This window comes from Mandrillus leucophaeus, unplaced genomic scaffold, assembly GCF_000951045.1.
Source record: "Mandrillus leucophaeus isolate KB7577 unplaced genomic scaffold, Mleu.le_1.0 Scaffold280, whole genome shotgun sequence".
Lineage (NCBI taxonomy): Eukaryota > Metazoa > Chordata > Mammalia > Primates > Cercopithecidae > Mandrillus > Mandrillus leucophaeus.
In genome coordinates this window covers 1350445-1369851 of record NW_012102921.1, presented here as the reverse complement: position 1 = coordinate 1369851, position 19407 = coordinate 1350445, and the positions used below count along the sequence as shown (strand labels likewise).

General features: G+C 54.0%; 2 protein-coding genes across 2 annotated transcripts in view; both read right to left on the bottom strand.

The window, feature by feature from the left end:
- The window catches only part of CLDN15 (claudin 15), a 7629-nt gene extending 1788 nt beyond the window's left edge, over positions 1-5841 (bottom strand). The window contains exons 1-3 of the mRNA XM_011985195.1: positions 4155-5841; positions 3569-4042; positions 482-646 (exon numbers count right to left, since the gene is read on the bottom strand). Coding sequence (XP_011840585.1) covers positions 482-646; positions 3569-3785 — 382 coding nt within the window. The 5' untranslated portion in view covers positions 3786-4042; positions 4155-5841. The remainder of the gene's footprint in view (positions 1-481; positions 647-3568; positions 4043-4154) is intronic.
- Positions 5842-5843: 2 nt separating this feature from the next.
- Positions 5844-11198, bottom strand: FIS1 (fission 1 (mitochondrial outer membrane) homolog (S. cerevisiae)). Its single transcript, XM_011985197.1, has 5 exons — positions 11061-11198; positions 10089-10221; positions 7032-7108; positions 6355-6460; positions 5844-6138 (listed from the first exon to the last, which is right to left on the bottom strand). Exons 1-5 carry the CDS (start codon positions 11103-11105, stop codon positions 6041-6043), a joined length of 459 nt encoding a protein of 152 aa, XP_011840587.1. The 5' UTR covers positions 11106-11198; the 3' UTR covers positions 5844-6040.
- Positions 11199-19407: the final 8209 nt, after the last annotated feature.

The window sequence follows — 19407 nt, the reverse complement described above, 5'->3', positions numbered from 1 at the left end:
CACCTCAGCCTCCCAAAGTGCTGGGATTACAGGTGTGAGCTACTGCACCCGGCCCTGCCTCGGCCTTTCAAAGTGCTGGGATTACAGGCATGAGCCACTATGCCCCATGGTATGGCACTGTGGTTGTGCACTGTGTGTGTGCCGCAGTGTGCACCCTAACTCTGCTCCCCAGCCAGGATGTAAGCTCCCAGAGGCAGCCGCTCACTGTCATCTTTGAAGTCCCTCCCACACCTGGCCGTGGCTGGCCCCTACTGGGAGCTCAAGAAACAGTGCCGTTGGGCTGATTTGCTGCCAGGAGATTTGGGGAGTACGGATGAGGCAGGGGTGAGCAGGTGTCCATGCAGCAGGGCAGGGGAGGTGAGCATGGGGAGCAGGAATTGAAGATGAGGTGAGGACAAAGCAGCCTGAAGTCTGCGGCTGAGGGGGACCCCTGGCCCCCACCACCATGCAGACCCCCGCCCCATCACCTTCTCCCAGTTACCGGCCAGAATGTGGAAGGCCCCTGCAGTGGCCGCCAGCTTGGCTTTCCTGGAGACCTCCAGGCCCCCAATGTTGGTGCAGCGCAGGCCCGCTATGCCCAGCAAGAGGCCGAGGAAGCCCAGGAGGATGGCGGTGATCATGAGTGCCCGGCAGGCCTGAATATACCCTGGGGGCAGGCACAGTCGTCAGCCTTTCCCCCCCATCTCCTCCCCTCTGTGACGGAGCCAGCCCGACAGCCCCTCACAATCCCGGGTTCAAGTGATTCTCCTGCCTCAATCTCCCCGGTAGTTGGGATTACAGACATGCACCACCACGCCCAGCTAATTTTTGTATTTTTAGAGACAGTTTCACCATGGTGTCCAGGCTGGTCTCGAACTTCTGACCCCAAGTGATCTGTTTGCCTCAGCTTCCCGAAGTGCTGGGATTACAGGCATGAGCCACTGCGCCAGGCCCCCCTCACCTTCTTGCTCTCTTGTACCTAACAGTCCCCAAGTCCTCTCCTTCCCCTGGGCTCCTCCAGCCTACCCAGTTGCAGTCACCCCTCCCTCCTTCGGCATCTGGACGCTTCCCACCCCGCTCCTCACTCCTCCCATGCACCTGGCATGCTTTGCTTGTGCCTGGATTACAGGTCTCTCCTGGGCACTCTTGACACCTGAGCTGGGTAACTCTGTTCTGGGGGCCATCCTGTGCACTGTGGGATGTTCAGAAGCCTCCCTGGCCTCTACCCACGGGGTGCCAGTAGCAACCCCCTCCCCACAAGCCATGACAATCATTGTGCGAAGTCGCCTGACTGAGAACAGCTGCCCTATCAGGTTGCTCTCGCGTGACTGGGTATTACAGAAACCACAGCTAAGCATCCCTGTCGCCTTCCCCACGTCTGATTCCACTCCAAGTCCTTCCCACTGTCCTAGCCCAGTGCTGGACATTTTGACCTGGTTTCTTCCTGGAATAACAGGTAGGGGGCAGCAGTGCTGTATAGCAGAGGGTCTAGGGCAGTTTTAGAGCCAGGGTCTTGCTTTGTCACCCAGGCCAGAGTGCAGTGGCACCACCACAGCTCACCACTGCAGCCTTGATTGAACTCCTGGGTGCAGGCGATCCTCCTGCTCAGCCTCCTGAGTAGCTCAGGACCACCACAAATGGTCGAGTTTCTGATCTAGGTGGAATCCTGGGCCCAGGACCCATCCACGTCAGTTTAGCTCAGTCTTTCAGTGCCTCAATTTCCCTTTTCTCAGGGCTGGAGGCTGCTGGTTCCCTCTTGCTTCCCCCTTCTCCTCCCTTCTCTGTCTTTGATAGTTGCCAAGCATTCCAAGGACCTTGCACCCCTTTCCCGGGTGGGGCATAACCGTCGGTGCTGAAGGGGAAAGGCTGGGCCCCTGCCAGGAGATGCAGGGTGCAGAGTGGGGGGGTAGGCAGGAGGGGCAAAGTTCTCCGGGAGCACTTTCTTCCTCCCAGCCACTCCCTCTGGGGCCGACACGAGTCTGAGTCCCCAGGTGGCTCTGGCAGTCAATGGAGAGATTATGGAAGAGCCCGGGGCACATGGGCTGCATGGCCAGGGGTTGGGGAGCACGGTTGGGAGACACAGTCAGGTCTCTCTCTCAGGACCACCCCAGCCGTGCAGTCTGAATCCCGGCTCCCCTCTCCTGCCTGTGTGACTCGGGGTGGGGTGCTGCACCTTGCCAAGGTTTTTCAGCTTCTGTAAAAGATTCCCTCTACTTCCCCACCGTGGAAATAATGTAGGTGGAAGCACCTAGCCCAAGGTCCGGAACCCAGCCACCCTCTACCCCCGTGCCCTGGGGACTCTGGCACTGTCATTCATGCAGTTCCCAGGGGTGCCCCTCTCAGGTGTGCAGGCTTACAGCAGAGCCCCCTCCTCACAGTATGATGTGTCTGGGAAGTGGGTGTAGGGGCTGCCTCCAGTGTCCCTTCTGGCCACTCAGCACTCTGGGCTTCTGGCCCAGATTGTACTCAGCTTTTATAGGGTTTTTTTGGGTGGGGGGAGGGAAGGTGGGGGGGCGCCAGCCCTGAACATAGTCAGTCCTGGAGAGATGGATGACAACACAAAGCCTCTGCCGCTGCCTCAGAAGGGGCTGGGAGTAGTGGGAGCACAGGAGACCCACCCAGGCCCCCTAACTGCTCAGAGCAGCTCTGACATCCCCAGGGATGAGCTCTCAAGCCCCGCTTCACACCCAGTGTCGCCCTTGGCTCCTTCCCTGCCACACGGTGCCTGGTGAGCGGACTGGCCCCGAGGGACCCAGGAGGGCGTGCAGTGGCACCACACGCAGTTCACAGTCGCCCGCGCTTGGTCTTTGGCATGGGGCAGACGGAAAGGAGACTGCCCTGGAGAAACAATGGGGCGGCCTCATCCTAGCGGGGAGCAGGGAGTGGGAAGCTGCCGCAGCCACAGAAAGAACTGCCCTGGGCCCAAAGAGCTGTCGGCGCCAGCCCTCTAAGACCCCGAAAAGACCCACACACCTGCACACACACCGCCTCCTTAAAGCGGACGCTCAACCTGCAGGTTGCAAGACGCCTCCCTTCACAGGGGCCCTTTAGACATTAGCTGGACAAGGAGACCAGTGCCCCCACAGTGGCTGGGGAGGCTGTGGAGCCTGGAAGTTGATCAACCTACAAGAATCCAAGATGGGGCCGCCTCCCCCTGCCCATCCCAGCAATCCCATCCCCAACACATGCTCAACTGTACTGAATGCCAGTGTGTGTTAACATCACATTAACATTCTGCACTTTCTCAGTCACCTGGGAACTGGGACTCTCACCCCGACCCTACAGGTGGGTGAGATGAGGCTGGTTTCATCATTTGCCCACAGCACAGGGCTGGGAAAGGGGGTCTGATTCCGGTGCCTGCACCTATAACAGCTAAAAGCGCCACTCTAGCACAGGGGGCCACGTGTGGCAAGGTCTTCACTCCAGTTCTAGGCAGGGGCTGTCCCCAGCACTCCTGGCTGCAGGAACCCAGACCCCCAGAGCTTAATCCAGGGCTCCCTGCATCCTCACGGCAGTACCCGCCCTCCCCTGGGGTCTCTGCAGCTTTTCCCCGCCGCCCTCTCCCCCTGGAGCGCTCCCCACCCCATACCAGAGAGGGCCAGCAGGGACGGGAACTCCCAGCAGTTGTAGACGCCCAGGGAGTCGGTGGCACAGCTAAACCAGAGGTTCTCGAAGATGGTGTTGGTGGTGATGACGTTCCCGTGCACGGTGGACACTCGCCAGTAGCTGTTTGGCAGAGTCACCCCCAGCATCAGCAGCCCCACAGCTGCCATGAAGAAGCCAAAGGTTTCCACAGCCATCGACATGGTGGGATGCAGGGCCCTGGGGGGCTGGTGCCCCAGAGAGGGGGAGGGGCAGAACCCCTAGGGAACTGGACGGGGCTGCGGCTAAGGAGAGTTGTCTGGGCAGGCTGGGGTGGAATCAGCCACGGCCTCTGCCTGCGTCTTCCTCGGGCTCAGGTCCGTCTCCACTTTCTGCCTCCAGGTTTCTGCCTCCCTCCCGCTCTCTGGGTTTCTCTGCTTCCTGGCAGGTCAGAGGAATGAGCTAAGCCTGCGCGCGGCAGCTGTTGACGAGATGGAGGGAATAACCGAAACGGGCCAAAAGTCCACCCCCTCCCCCCAGCCTCTGGGCTGCCCCGGGCTCCCCGCCCCACGAGGGTGGGGGGGCAGACTTACCCTGGAGCCACTGACGATACAGCCAACGAGGGGCCCCCAAGGGAGGTACTGGGAACTGAGGGGAAGCATCTGTCTGACTCAGCTTTCATTGGGGGCCAGAGAACGGAGTAAGAGGGACAAGGAGTGAAAAGATGATAGAGACAGACGTGAGAGCAACAAGGGACAGAGACAGAGAGAATGAACAGCAGCCTTCAGTGGAGAAGGATGGAGGGACCATGAGAACAATCTAAGATACTCGCAGACTGAGGGTTTGGGGCATGTGAGTCTCTTAAGGAAGATGAAGCTGGAATGAGGGGACGGGAAGCTGGGAGACCCATAGCTCTGGGCTCCATCCAGCCTGGACTGGAACTTGGCCCCACAATCCATTCACCAGGGAACTCAGACAGGGAGTGTTAGTCCCCTGAGCCTGCTTCTGCTCTGTCAATGACAGACCCGACTGCTTACTGCATGGGCTATCCTGAGAACTGGGACCAGGGGTCAGGCACAGTAGCTCTCGCCTGTAATCCTAGCACTTTGGGAGGCTGGGCAGAGAGGACTACTTGAACTCAGGAGTTCAAGACCAGCCTGGGCAACACACTAAGACCTCGTTGGGACCAGGGAGTCAAGCCCCCTGCACATAACCAGCGCTCAGCACCCGGGACTGTCCTGGATGTGAGTGCCGCAGGGCTGAGTGAGGCCACCAGGGAGTCGCTCTCGCCCAAAACTCGAATTTCCTCCTAAGTTGATCTTTGACTCAGCATCGAGCTGGTCCTGCTGCCAAGAGCCTGGAGCGTGATCCTGTGGCTAAGCTCTGCAACCTGTTCCCAGTTATCGGGACTGTCACCCACTCTATTCATTAATGATGATGGATTAGCAGCCTCTGGGTTCCCATCCCGAGCCAGTGCAGAGCACCTGTCCCAGGGTGGACACTCTTATCTCCTGCTCCAGTTCCCTAGGGCTCTGTCCCTGGGGGCCATCAGTGCTGGCTGCACACCTCCCTGGTCCCACAGCCCTGCTGGGCTTCTCTGGCCTCCCCTCAGGTGTCTCCTCCCCACTCCTGGCTGAGTTGGCCTGGGCTGTGGAACGAGAGGTATGCAGTGAAGCAAAACAGGCCCATGCTGAGCCTGGCACGAGGGGGCGAAACTGGCCAGGTGGGGCGGAGTCCTGACCTTCCAGCCCACAGGCGAGAGCTGGGGCGTCCTGGGCTCTGACCCCTCCCAGGACCCCCGCCTACTCCATACCAGATGCAGGATTCCTTCCCCCACCGGGCACCCCCCATCCCCGGAGGAGGAGGAGGTAGGAGGAAGGGGAGGCCACAGGAAGAAAAAGGGAGGAGAGGGGAGGGCGGGGAGGAGGAAGCCAAGGGGGCTTGCTATGGAAAGTCCACAGAGGCAGCTGAGTGGGTCAGAGGAGAACGCAGGCCTGAAGCCCGGCCTGACCCCGCAGTTCTGCCCACCCCTGCTCCAGTCACTGCCTCCTCCCACAACTCTGGGACCAGAGAAAAGCCCCGTGTCTCCGAACTGCCTGGCACTCTCAAGGACGTGGCTTCAGGAAAGGGAGGAAGGAGGGGTGTGGGCTCTGGGCTGCGCAGTGGACAAAGAACCCCGTGCCAACCTGGAGGGCAGGGGCAGGAGAGGACCAGGAGTGACACCTCCGCCCCCTGTGCCCAGCGTTCGGAACCCACCCCTCCCCTCAATGCAGACACGGGGGTTCCCAAGCCACAGTCCCGTTTTATTTACACTCATCCCAAAGCACATGATTTGGGGCTGAAGAACGGGTCTCAGGGGAGCAGAAGTTAGTTGAAGGCCACAGAGGACAGAGACAGGGGTGCAGGGGGAGAACAGGGAAGGGACAGCAAGGATGGATGGGCCCTCCTGGAGCGTTCTCCACGGGCTCCCACGCCTCCTTCAGGATTTGGACTTGGACACAGCAAGTCCGATGAGTCCGGCCAGTCCCGCCACACCGAGGGCCATGCCTCCCACGATGGCCATGCCCACGAGTCCATCTGGGGAAGGAAAGGGACAGTGTCAGGAGCCTGTCCCCTTCCGCCAGCCCTGCTCCTCAACGGAGGCACACCCCTACCTGGAGTCACAGGGCAAGGGGCTCTAAGGATTGGAAGGGGCGGGGCTGAGGGGCTGCCTGCAGGGGTTCATTTACAGAGAGACCAAAGCGTCCAGGCATAGGGAAGAGCGGGGCTGAACAAAGGGGCCGAGGCTGTCACCTTTCTTCATGGCCTTGTCAATGAGCCGCTCCAGTTCCTTGGCCTGGTTGTTCTGGGGCTCTGTCTGCAGCAACCCGCGGACATACTTTAAGGCCTTCTCGTATTCCTGCACTCGGGGAAACATGCACGCTTCAAACACACCTCAGCAGTTTTTTTTTAAATAAGAGATGCGGTCTTGCTCTGTTGCCCAAGCTGGGGGGCAGCGTCGCAATCACAGCTCACTGCAGCCTCAAACTCCCAGGCTTAAGCAGTCCTCCCGCCTCAGCCTCCTGAGTAGCTGGGATTACAGGTGTGAGCCACCGGGCCAGCTACACCTCAGTATCCACCACTCCTCCTGCCCACTTGAAGGGCCTTCCCTTCTTCAGCCCTGGGGGCTCCTCCCTCGACCTCCACCCCCTCCCTCCCTCCAGCCCCACCCCACAGAGTAGAGTCCACAAACAACCCCAACTCTGCGGGAGATAACAGTGCAAGGCTGGGGCCTGCACCCAATCTCTTGACGTCACCTTCCTCCCCACACCCTCGCCACTCTGATCTTCCCTTAGAGTCCTCATCTGACACCGCTCTGCACATCTGCACCCCTTCAGCCTTCCTGCTGTCCAGGGATCCACCCTGGAGGACGTAGTAAGAAGGTCCTGTAGCCCCAGAGGAGGGTCAAGGGAACTGGGGCCCCATCTCACCTTGAGCCGGTAGTTCCCCACGGCCAGGTAGAAGACGTAATCCCGCTGTTCCTCCTTGCTCCCTTTGGGCAGCAGCTCTGGGGAGGGGCAGAGAAGAGGGTGAGAAATGCTTCTTTCCTAATACTTTCCTAATACTGTGTCCCAGAGGCCCCTTGCACTCTCTGAATGCCTCTGTGATCCTGGGAGGGTGACGGTCCTAAGCCTCCCTTTCAGATCCAGTCACTCCCAGCACACTAGCCAGAGCTCTGGAGCAGGGTGAACCCCAGCTGCCCCAACACCAGTGACAGAACATCCCTTTAGCAGCATTACAGTCAACTGGTCCATCCAACCGAAATGAGGAAATTGGGGCCCTGGAGAAGCCAAAGGCAGCACGACTCAGTTTTGGCATCTGCTGTGTTTTTTTTTTTGGACGGTGTTTCACTCGTCGCCCAGGCAGGAGTGCAATGGTGTGATCTCGGCTCACTGCAACCTTCGCCTCCCAGATTCAAGCGATTTTCCTGCCTCAGTTTCCCAAGCAGCTGGAGTTACAGGTGCCTGCCACCACGCCGGGCTAATTTTTGTATTTTCAGTAGAGATGGAGTTTCACCATGTTGGCCAGGCTGGTCTCAAACTCCTGACATCAAGTGATCTGCCTGCCTCGGCCTCCCAAAGTGCTGCTGTTGTGGTTTTAACTAAACTGCCTGCTGTCCAATTACTGTTAAAAAAAATCCCCCTTTACAAAAATAGCTCAAAACTTGCCTTCAATCAGCCTTCCCCAAAGACCCCACCTGACTTTGTCTTCCTTCCTTTTTTTTTTTTTTTCTAAAGAGACAGGGTTGGCTGTGAGCGGTGGCTCACGCCTGTAATCCCAGCACTTTGGGAAGCTGAGCCGGGCGGATCACCTGGGGTCGGGAGTTTGAGACCAGCCTGACCAACACTGAGAAACCTCGTCTCTCCTAAAAATACAAAATTAGCCGGGCGTGTTGGCACATGCCTGTAATCCCAGCTACTCAGGAGGGTGGGGCAACAGAATCGCTTGAACCCAGTAGGCGGAGGTTGTGGTCAGCCAAGATTGCACCATTGCACACTCCAGCCTGGGCAACAAGAGTGAAACTCTGTCTTGGGAAAAAAAAAAAAGGAGACAGCGTCTTGCTCTGTCACTCAGTCTGGAGCACAGTAGCACGTCCATGGTTCACTGCAGCCTCGAACTCCTGGGGTCACTGATCCTCCTGCCTCAGCCTCCCAAGTGGCTGGGACTATAAGCACACACCACCACGCCTGGCTAATTTAAAAATTTTTGTTATAGAGACAGGCCAGATGGTCTCGAATTCCTGCCTTCAAGCCATCCTCTGGCCTTACCTTCTCAGGCATGAGCCACAGTGCCTGGCCCCACCTAACTTTCTTAATTCAGAGACTTCTCAGAGGATAACTGTACTCTATGCACTAGAATTTGTTGATAATCACTTAGAGAGGCTGTTTCTTCTACAGCTACACCCTGCTGTAGAATAAACCTGAAAATCTGAATTGCCGAAGTAGACAAACATAGGGTAAAATTATTTGTATCTTTTAAGAAAGAATCTTTTATAGATTTCTTTTTTCCTTTGAGACGGAATCTCCTTCTGTTGCCCAGGCTGGAGTGCAATGGCGTGATCTTGGCTCACTGCAACCTGTCTCCCGAGTTCAAGTGATTCTCCTGCCTCAGCCTCCTGAGTAGCTGGGATTACAGGTGCGCGCCCAGCTAATTTTCGTATTTTTAGTAGAGATGGTTTCACCATGTTGATCAGGCTGGTCTTGAACTCCTGACCTCGTGATCGGCCTGCCTTGGCCTCCCAAAGTGCTGGGATTACAGGTGTGAGTCACTGCGCCCGGCCATTTTTATAGATTTTCAATAGGCATCCTTTGCTAGCACAGTTGGCATTCTGTATTCATGGATTCAACGAACATGGATCAAAAATACTCAGGGAAAAAAAAAAGATAGTTGCATATGTACTGAACATGAACAGACCTTTTTTTTTTTGCCATTATTCCCTAAACAATACAGTATACTATTTACACAGCATTTACATTGTATTTGGTATTATAAGTAATCTACAGATGATTGAAAGTATGTAGGAGAAGGTGCACAGGTTACATGTAAATACCACACCATTTTATATAAGGGACTTGGATGGCTATTGGTATTTGTGGGGCAGGGTTCCTAGAACCAATCCCCCATGGCTACAGAGGGATGGCTGTACACTGACTGTGTGCTTATAAAAGATTACTTGAACAAAAGAAAGGAGGTACAGAGAAATTAAGTGGTTAAGTATTGTGGTCTCTGACAAATGATGACCCACACAAAACCAATGGGAAATAGGGGTCCAATCCAAAAAGCACTATCTGGCTGGACGCGGTGTCTCACGCCTGTAATCCCAACACTTTGGGAGGCCGAGGTGGGCAGATCACCTGAGGTCAGGAGTTCGAGACCAGCCTGACCAACAAGGTGAAACCCTGTCCCTACTAAAAATACAAAAATTAGCCAGGCATGGTAGTGGGCGCCTGTTGTTGAGGCAGGAGAATTGCTTGAACCGGGAGGGGGCGGCTGCAGTGAGCTGAGACAGCACCACTGTACTCGAGCCTGGAGGACAGAGCAAGACTCCGTCTCAAACAAAAAAAACAAAAAGCACTATGTGCTCACAATTTTGTAGGACAGTCCTCTGGGCCTCTTCCATGCCACAAAAGATTCTCAATAGCTGCTAACTAAGCAACACGGTGGTGGTGTTGGGGGGAAGGGCATGGGCCTAGGTCTCACAAAACGGGAGCTTCTAGTCCCAATTCAGCCATGAACTTATTAGTTGCGTGACCTCAAGTCACTTTCCCAGATCAAGATAGTCCTGGGGGAAATGACAAGCTACGACTCCCTCTGGCAAAACAATGGTGGGCGGTAAGTAGCCAAAAGTTCACTGGGAGACGTCAAGCTAAGTAGAGCCCTTGGTGCAGTAAATCTACGGGAGACAACTGAGAGGTGCCTGGACTACGGGGGCCCACATCGTACAGCAGCCCAGATGGCAGCGGGAAGGGGAGAGTACAGCGCCTCACCCTCGAGCAGCACGATGCCTTTACGGATGTCATCATTGTACTTGCTCCGCACCAGGCACCAGGCGTACTCAAACTGCGTGCTCTTGGACACCGAGCCTGCTGCCTTCTCAGACTGAAATTTCTTTTCAAATTTCTGCCACAGGGGAAGAAAGGAATCATTTAGAAATGAAGGGCGTCAACCATTCTCTATCTGGACATGGTGTCAGTCACACCCCATTATCCCTGGCTCTGCCTCCTTTCCCTCGTGGGTCTCGGTATCTGGCACCCCAGCCATCTGCTATCTCCATGCACGGGACCCAGGCTTTCGGCTCCTCCTGGCCTGTGGGCCAGCTCTTGGGACAGATGCCCCTGGTCTCCCCTCCCCCCGGCGGTACCGAGCGGAGATGCCACCTGGTGGCAGCTCCAGGCACCGCTCCCGGAGCAGCTGACCCCGGCGGCCAAACAGTAAACACACTGTCAGAACTGCTCAACAACAGCCCACGCGGTCCTCATTTGAGCCTGCTGGCCCCATCCTGCACCACCCTGCCGGGCCTGGACCTTTTACTGTCCAGGAATAGAAGTAATGCCTACCTCCTAGAGCTACAAGGACTGAGATCTGGCATGCGATGCCTTAGCACCGTGCCAGACGCAGTAATAGGTGACGCCTTCTGATGGTCACTGTATTCCTCCACCGCTGGAGGAGCGCCCTGAGCTCACAGCTCCTGCATAATCCCAGAACCCGTCAGTCTAACCACTGTCGGGCAACAGGCCCGTACTCTGAGGTGTGGGGGCTCATGACACTACAACTCCCAGGAGCCTCTGCGGCACAGCGGGCCCTCCGGGCAGGAGCCAGACGCTGTGGAGGCTGCCGGGAGCCGTAGTTCGGCTTCCCTCGGCCAAGCCGATGCCGGGAGGAGGGTTCGGCCCATACCTGACTCTCCTCAGGACCCGCCCTCCGACCTTCCCTTTCCCTCTGTCCGGGCCAGGCCTCACCAGCAGGTCCTCCACAGACACCAGCTCGTTCAGCACGGCCTCCATGGCCACTGCCCCCGTGAGCCTCACACTACAATCTACTGTGCCACAGTCTCCATGGCCCAGTGGCAGGGGCGGAGAGCCACTTCCGGCGTCCGGCGGATGCGGGCACGACCTGGCGACGCCCCGCCCCTTCCTCTCAGCGCAGCAGGGCCAGCGGGACGCTACTACGCAGGCTCCGCCGGCCCCTTCAGCCCGCAGACTGCACGTAGGGAGACTTTCCCCAGATGGGTCTTCCCGGATGCCCCAGCCGGTGCCTTCCTCCGCGGAGGCTTCCCTAGGGAAACTGGAGGCTATGTCTTAGCGGTTAGCCCCCAGGATGAAAAGAGCAAAAAGCGGAGGGTGGGTAGCCAGTCGGAGATCACTTTACATTAGGCTGCCAAGCTGACGCCCCTCAGAAATCTAGGACCTTGGAGGCCACGTGACTTTTCACCGCCTGCAACAAAATCGTAACTAGAACTGGGGACCGAGCGCGTGGCTCACGCCTGTAACCCCAACACCTTGGGAGGCCGTGGCGGGAAGATCGCTGGAGGCCAGGAGTTCAAGACCAGCCTGAGCAACACAGCGAGACCCTATCTCTACAAAACGTTTTAAAAAATTAACCACCGTGGTGGCGTGCACCTGTACTCCCAGCTACTGGGGCGGCTGAGGCAGGAGGATCGCTTGAGCCCAGGAGTTTGAGGCTGCACTCCACTGCACTCCAGCTTGGGCGACTGAGACCTTGTCTCAAAAAACCCACCAACAGCAGCAAACTAGTATCGGGGTTTCTTGGGCCTCTGCTGACTCTCACAATGCAAGAGCAGAGGCAACTGGATCTGTAAACCACACAGCCAGAGATTGGGGTAGTCATAGGAGATACTATCAACAGGAAGTTTTTCAAAAAGCAACGGCCCCATTCTTTGCAGAGAAGGTCCAGTCTTTTCAATATTATTTACATAAACCATTTTCTGAGTGCACCCCAGGCGGGAAACCTGCCACATGGGGTCACGGGCAATGGGGAGCTTAGCAGAGACGAGCTATCAGAGCATGGGAAGGAGAAAGGTGTGGACACCTCTGGCTTCAGTTTCTGTGCAGTGAGGGGACTGGGTAGGTAGTAACTGTTTTTTTTTTTTTTTTTTTGAGAGGGAGTCTCGCTCTGTCGCCCAGGCTGGAGTGCAGTGGCCGGATCTCAGCTCACTCACTGCAAGCTCCGCCTCCCGGGTTTACGCCATTCTCCTGCCTCAGCCTCCCGAGTAGCTGGGACTACAGGTGCCTGCCACCTCGCCCGGCTAGTTTTTTTGTATTTTTTAGTAGAGACGGGGTTTCACCATGTTAGCCAGGATGGTCTCGATCTCCTGACCTCGTGATCCGCCCGTCTCGGCCTCCCAAAGTGCTGGGATTACAGGCTTGAGCCACCGCGCCCGGCCTTAACTTTCAAATTCTTTTTCCCTTGAGTCACACTGGAGTGTAAGCTCCTTGAGGGCAGAGGCTTATCTTGCTTATCTAGCATCTAGCACAGGGCTTGGCACAGAGTGAGTGCTCAATAAATATGTGTTGAATAAACACGGGAAAAGCAAATTAATTGTAAACAAGGCACTGCACAGGCAGGGGATAATCAGACACCTTCCGCTTTTGCAAAGCCCCTTTAATTTTTATTATTTTTTAGAGATGGTCACTCTGTGGCCCAGGCTGGAGGGCGCAATCATAGCTCACTGCAGCCTTGACCTCCTGAGCTCCTGCAATCCTCCTGCCTTAGTCTCCCAAGAAGCTAGGACTACAGGTGTGTACCACCACACCCAGGTAATTTTTTTTTTTTTTTTTTTGAGACAGTGTCTCCATCTGTCACCCAGGCTGGAGTGCAGTGGCACAGTCTCGGCTCACTGCAACCTCCACCTCCTGGGTTCAAGCGATTCTGTTGTTTCAGCCTCTCAAGTAGCTGGGATTACAGGCATCGCCCACCACACCCGGCTAATTTTTGTATTTTTAGCAGAGATGGGGTTTCACCATGTTAGCTAGGCTGGTTTGAAACTCTTGACCTCAGGTGATCAGCCTGCCTCGGCCTCCCAAAGTGCTGGGGTTACAGGCATGAGCCACCGCGCCCAGCCAAGCCTCTTATATATTTTTTCTCTTAATAGTCTCATGAGTTAGAAAGGCAAGAGTTGTTCTTCCCTGTTTGGCTTGGATGGTTGAAATGACTGATACAATGACCTCTGTAAGCCTTGAGAGAATCCCCAGGTTGGGGAACTGGCTCCCTGATGCCCACTAGCATAAGCCTCAAGGAGAAGACTTCACATTCATTCAGAGACATATAGAGCACCTAATTTTGCCTGGGCCTTGGGATAGGCACAGAGTACACTAGGGCTGGGCGTGGTGGCTCACACCTGTAATCCCAGCACTTTGGGAGGCCAGAGCGGGTGGATCACCCGAGGTCAGGAGTTCGAGACCAGTCTGGCCAACATGATGAAATTCCATCTCTACTAAAAATACAAAAAACTGTGCCCCTGCCCCGCCACCCACCATCTGGGAAGTGAAGAGCGCCTCTGCTGTCTGGGAAGTGAGGAGCGCCTTTGCCTGGCCCTCGCACCATCTGGGATGTGAGGAGCGCCTCTGTCTGGCCCCAGCACTGTCTGGGAAGTGAGGAGCGCCTCTGCCCGCTGCTGTGCAACTCTCCAAGTGTGAAGTGACAGCCTTGTATGTGATCTTTCTGCCCTCCCCAAGTTTGCATTTTGGACACTGAAGTTTACTTTTTAATTGAAAAATAATAATAATACAAAACATTAGCTGGGTGTGGTAGTGGATGCCTGTAATCCCAGTTACTCAGGAGGCTGAAGCAGGAGAATCTCTTGAACCCGGGAGGTGGAGGTTACAGTGATCTGAGATTGTACCATTGCACTCCAGCCTAGGCAACAAGAGCTAAACTCCGTCTCAAAAAAAAAAAAAAAAAAGATGGACACAATATGAAGCAGATGACTGAAAACAGTACTGAAGACGGGAGGCAAACACTGGCAAGGCAGGGAACACAGGAAGACAAAGGGGACACTACTTCTATTAGGAGGCTCCTTTCTGGGGGGCAGCCTGAACCACAGTCATGTTTATATTTGCTGCAGCCCTTGGTAGAGGCCTGGTACATGGCAGAAGCACCATCAGGATTTGCTGAATGTCAACAAGGAATGAAGGGAGAGTGATTTACTCAGGTGGCTCAGTTGTGTGCCAGTGAAGAGATCCGAAGTCTGTGGCTTTTCCAGTCTAGTTAGCATAGCCATCCACCTTCGACAGTGATAGGAAGTAGTCCCTGTTAATTTTATACCCAATGGCTGGGCGCAGTGGCTCATGCCTGTAATCGCAGCACTTTGGGAGGCCAAGGCAGGGGGATCACAAGGTCATGAGATCAAGACCAGCCTGACCAACATGGTGAAACCCGTCTCTACAAAAAATACAAAAATTAGCTGGGCGTGGTGGCGTGCACCTGTAATGCCAGCTACTCAGGAGGCTAGGCAGGAGAATCGCTCGAACCCGGGAGGCGGAGGTTGCAGTGAACCAGTATTGTGCCATTGCACTCTAGCCTGGGCAACAGAGCAAGACTCCGTCTCAAAAAAAAAAAAAAAAAAAAAATTTACACCCAATTATGTTCAAACTGGTGTCACCTCTGCCTGGATGACTTCAACAGCTGCTTCACTGGTCTCGTGCCTCCATTTACCCCATTACCATCCATTTACGACCCAGTAGTCAGAAGACTCTTACAAAGACACAATTCTCTGGCTGGACACAGTGACTCACGCCTGTAATCCCAGCACTTTGGGAGGCCAAGGTGGAGAGATCACCTGAGGTCAGAAGTTCGAGAGCAGCCTGGCCAACATGGTGAAACCCTGTCTCTACTAAAAATACAAAAATTAGCCAGATGTGCTGGCAAGCGCCTGTAATCCCAGCTATTCGGGAGGCTGAGGCAGAAGAATTGCTTGAATCCAGGAAAGGAGGTTGCAGTAAGCCGAGATCGTGCCACTGCACTTCAGTCTGGGTGACAGAGATAAACTCCATCTCAAAAAAAAAAAAAAAAAAGCAGTTCTCAATTTACATCAAACCCTTTCATGCCTTCTCATTCTTCTCATTGCCCTTAGAACAAACACAGCCTTCAAGGTCTGTTAGGGTCTAGCCATGCTTAATTCTCTTCCTCATCTATCACTGCCTCTCCTGGTATATACTATGTACACCAGCCCTATAGGCCATCCTTCAGCTCTCAAACCCCCGGTGGCGGGTTTCACCATGTAGTACTACTACGTAGTAGGTGCTCAATTAGTCGCCTACAAATAGTGGCCTGGCACAATGGAAGCTCTGTTATGGAGCTTACATTTTCATCGGGAAAACAGAAAAACATAACTAAACAAATAAAAGCACCATGACATAATAAGAACTATATATCTGGGGCCTGTAATCCCAGTACTTTGGGAGGCCAAGGCGGGCAGATCACCTGAGGTCGGGAGTTTGAGACCCATCTCTACTAAAAATATAAAAATTAGCAGGGCGTGGTGACAGGCACCTGTAATCTCAGCTATTCAGGGGGCTGAGGCAGGAGAATCGCTAGAACCTGGGGACAAGGAGGTTGTGGTGAGCAGAGATCACCCCATTGCACTCCAGCCTGGGCAACAAGAGCAAAACGCTGTCTCAAAAAAATATATATATATATACACACATATATGTGTATATGTGTGTGTATCTGTGTGTGTATATGTGTATATATGTGTGTGTGTATATATATATATTTGGTCTCTGCCCTGGTTCCCAACACAAAGGTCCTAAAATCCTTGTAATTTCCTGTGTGATGGAAGAAATAAGAGCACCTTTTTTTTTTTTTTTTTTTTTTTTGAGACAGTGTCTCACTCTGACCCCAGGTTTGACTGCAGTGGCGTGATCTTGGCTCACTGCAGCCTCGACTTCCCAAGTTCAGGCGATTCTCCCCACTTCGCCTCCCAAGTAGCTGCGACCATAGGCACGCACCACCATGCCTGGCTAATTTTTGTATTTTTTTTGTAGAGATGGGATTTTGCCATGTTGTTCAGGCTGTTTTGTTGCCCAGGCTGGTCTAGAACTCCTGAGCTCAAGCAATCCGCCTGCCTTGGCTTCCCAAAGTGCTGGGATTACAGGTGTGAGCCACAGCGCCTGGCCAGTAAGAGCATCTTGTACAGAGCTCCAAAATCCCTTGCAACATCCTGAGTGACAGGAGTGCCTTTTGTTCTAATGAAGTGACTTGCTGGGCTCCTGGACAGCATCAGGATGAGGGCTGGTCACCAGGAAGACCAAGCCAGGATTTGAAGCTTAGACTCTAAGCTTGAACTTTTAGCCTCCTCCCTCATCCTTTGGGGAAGAGAGAGGAGCTGGAGATTGAGTTAATAACTGATCATGTCTACGTGATCAAGCTTCCATAAAAATCCCTTAAACTCAGCTCGGCACGGTAGCTCACACGCCTGTAATCCAAGCACTTTAGGAGGCCAAGGTGGCTGGATCATTTGAAGTCAGGAGTTCGAGACCAGCCTGGCCAATATGGTGAAACCCTGTCTCTACTAAAAAAAATTAGTCAGGCGAGGTGGAACGTGCCTGTACTCCCAGCTACTCGAGAGGCTGAGGCAGGAAAATTGCTTGAACCTGGGAGGTGGAGGCTGCAGTGGGCTGAGATTGCACCACTGCACTCCAGCCTGGGCAACAGAGCGAAACGCTGTCAAAACAAAACAAAACAAGGCCAGGCGCAGTGGCTCATGCCTGTAATCCCAGCACTTTGGGAGGCTGAGGCGGGCGGATCATCTGAAGTTGGGAGTTCGAGACCAGTCTGACCAACATGGAGAAACCATGTCTCTACTAAAGATACAAAATTAGCCGGGCATGGTGGTGCATGCCTGTAATCCCAGCTACTTGGGAGGCTGAGTGAGGCAGGAGAATCGCTTGAACCTGAGAGGTGGAGGTTGTGGTGAGCCAAGTCTGCACCATTGCACTCCAGCCTGGGCAGCAAGAGCGAAACTCCATCTCAAAAAAGGAAAGAACACAAAACAAAACAGAAAAAAAATTACTCCTTTGGGAAAACACTCAATGAAAGAAAAAAAAATGGAGGAAAAGGAAGACATGAAGATATTCATTCCTGCATTATCTGTGAAGGTAAACAAAAAACAAAAATGCCAGGCAATGGTTTTATTAAATGATAATACATCAATATAATGAAATAATATAAAGGCTTAAAGTCACAGTCATATGGATTCTATGCCTGTGGATGGCAATATTCAAAACAAAACAAAGAAGTAGCTACTTCTCAAATTCAGACAGGTGGGTGGGCAGAAAGGAAACTGACATCTTAGGTGGTGAGACTAAGACCTAGAACTGGTGTATATGGGCAGATTCTGGGCTCTGGACCCCTCCCTGGAGTACACCGGCAGCTGGGGCCTATTTTGCACTTCCCGCTTCAGCCTTTTGCACCAGAAGGGCTCAGCAAAAACACCCACTGAACAGGATTCCGTATTTGCGTTCTTCCAATTTTCAGTAATCTGTCTACTCTACTTCGCAGTTCCATCTGCTATTCAGTTAGAAAGTTCTGTCAACTATCAATTAATTCATTCACCCATCAAAACATTTAAGAACCAGCCGGGCGCGGTGGCTTACGCCTGTAATCCCAATACTTTGGGAGGCCGAGGCAGGCGGATCACGAGGTCAGGAAATTGAGACCATCCTGGCTAACATGGTGAAACCCCGTCTCTACTAAAAATACAAAAAATTAGCCAGGCGTGGTGGTGGACGCCTGTATTCTCAGCTACTCCAGAGGCTAAGGCAGGAGAATGGCGTGAACCTGGGAGGCGGAGACTGCAGTGAGCAGAGATCGTGCCACTAGCCTGGGCGAGAGAGCAGACTCCCTCTCAAAAAAAAAAAACCTACTACGTTTAGGAGGCTGAGGTGGGAGGGTGGGAGGATTGCTTGAACCCAGAAGTTCGAGACCAGCCTGGGCAACACAGCCAGACCCCGACACTAAGTTAAAAAATAAACACATAAAAATCTTACAAAAAGAACCTACCAGCCGGGCACGGTGGTTCACACCTGTAATCCCAGCACTTTGGGAGGCTGAGGTGGGCGGATCACCTGAGGTTGGGAGTTCCACTAGCCTGGCCAACATGGTGAAACTCCATCTCTACTAAAAATACAAAAATCAGCCAAGTGTGGTGGCAGGCACCTGTAATCCCAGCTACTTGGGAAGCTGAGGCAGGAGAATCGCTTGAACCCGGGCGGTGGAGGTTGCAGTGGGCCCTGAGATCGCGCCGTTGCACTCCAGCCTGGGCAACGAGAGAGAGTCCATCTCAAAAAAAAAAAAAAAGAACCTACCATTTGCCAGGCTAGTCGCTCTTCTAAGTGCTGGGTAAGAGAAACGAACTAAAGAGGTAATAGTCCTTGCTCTCATGAGAGTTACATGTCAATGGAAGAGACACAAGACTACTCACCAATAAACACATGTCAGGCCATCCCCGCCTCGATTCTGTCACCATACCCAAACAGGCTACAGACTTTTCCTAATCAACCCAACCTGGTTACCTGGTGTATTTCGAAGTGCAAATCCAAGCTCATATGTCCAGATTAAAATACCGCCTAGGCTGGCCGTGGTGGCTCACGCCTATAATCCCAGCACTTTGGGAAGCTGAGGCGGGAGGATCACTGGAGGTCAGGAATTCGAGATTAGCCTGGCCAACATGGCGAAACCCGGTCTCTACTAAAAACACAAAAATTTGCCAGTCGTGGTGGCGCGTGCCTGTAATCCCAGCTACTCCGGAGGCTGAGGCAGGAGAATCGCTTGAACCCGGAAGGCGGAGGCCGCAGTGAGCCAAGATCTCGGCACTGCACTTCAGCCTGGGTGACAGCTAGACTCCGTCTCACAAAAAAACAAAAACAAAAAACCTAAAATACCGCCTAGGTTACTTAGGATCCTGTTTAAATTTCTTATCACGCACACGAAGCCCTCCAGACTCGCCCCTGCTCACCTTTCCAGCTTCAGCTCCAGGCACCCACGCACCCTCCACACGCAGATGTCTTCACGACAGCCACTTTTCTTCTGCTCGGAGCTTTCCTTCTACCCACCATGCTCGGCCAAAAGAAGATCCTCAACCACTAGACACCAGGGGAGTCTACACCGCAGGCTCGGCGAGGCTCCGGGACTGTCCCCTCCTCTACGCGGCCTCCCGCCCCTTCGGCTCCTTGGAGGCGCGGCATCCTGTACCTTGGAAAACAACGCTCATCCAGTCCTACCGTCCTTTCGGTGGACACGGACCGTGCCTCATTCATCTCTCTGACAAAGGCCGGGAACTCAGAA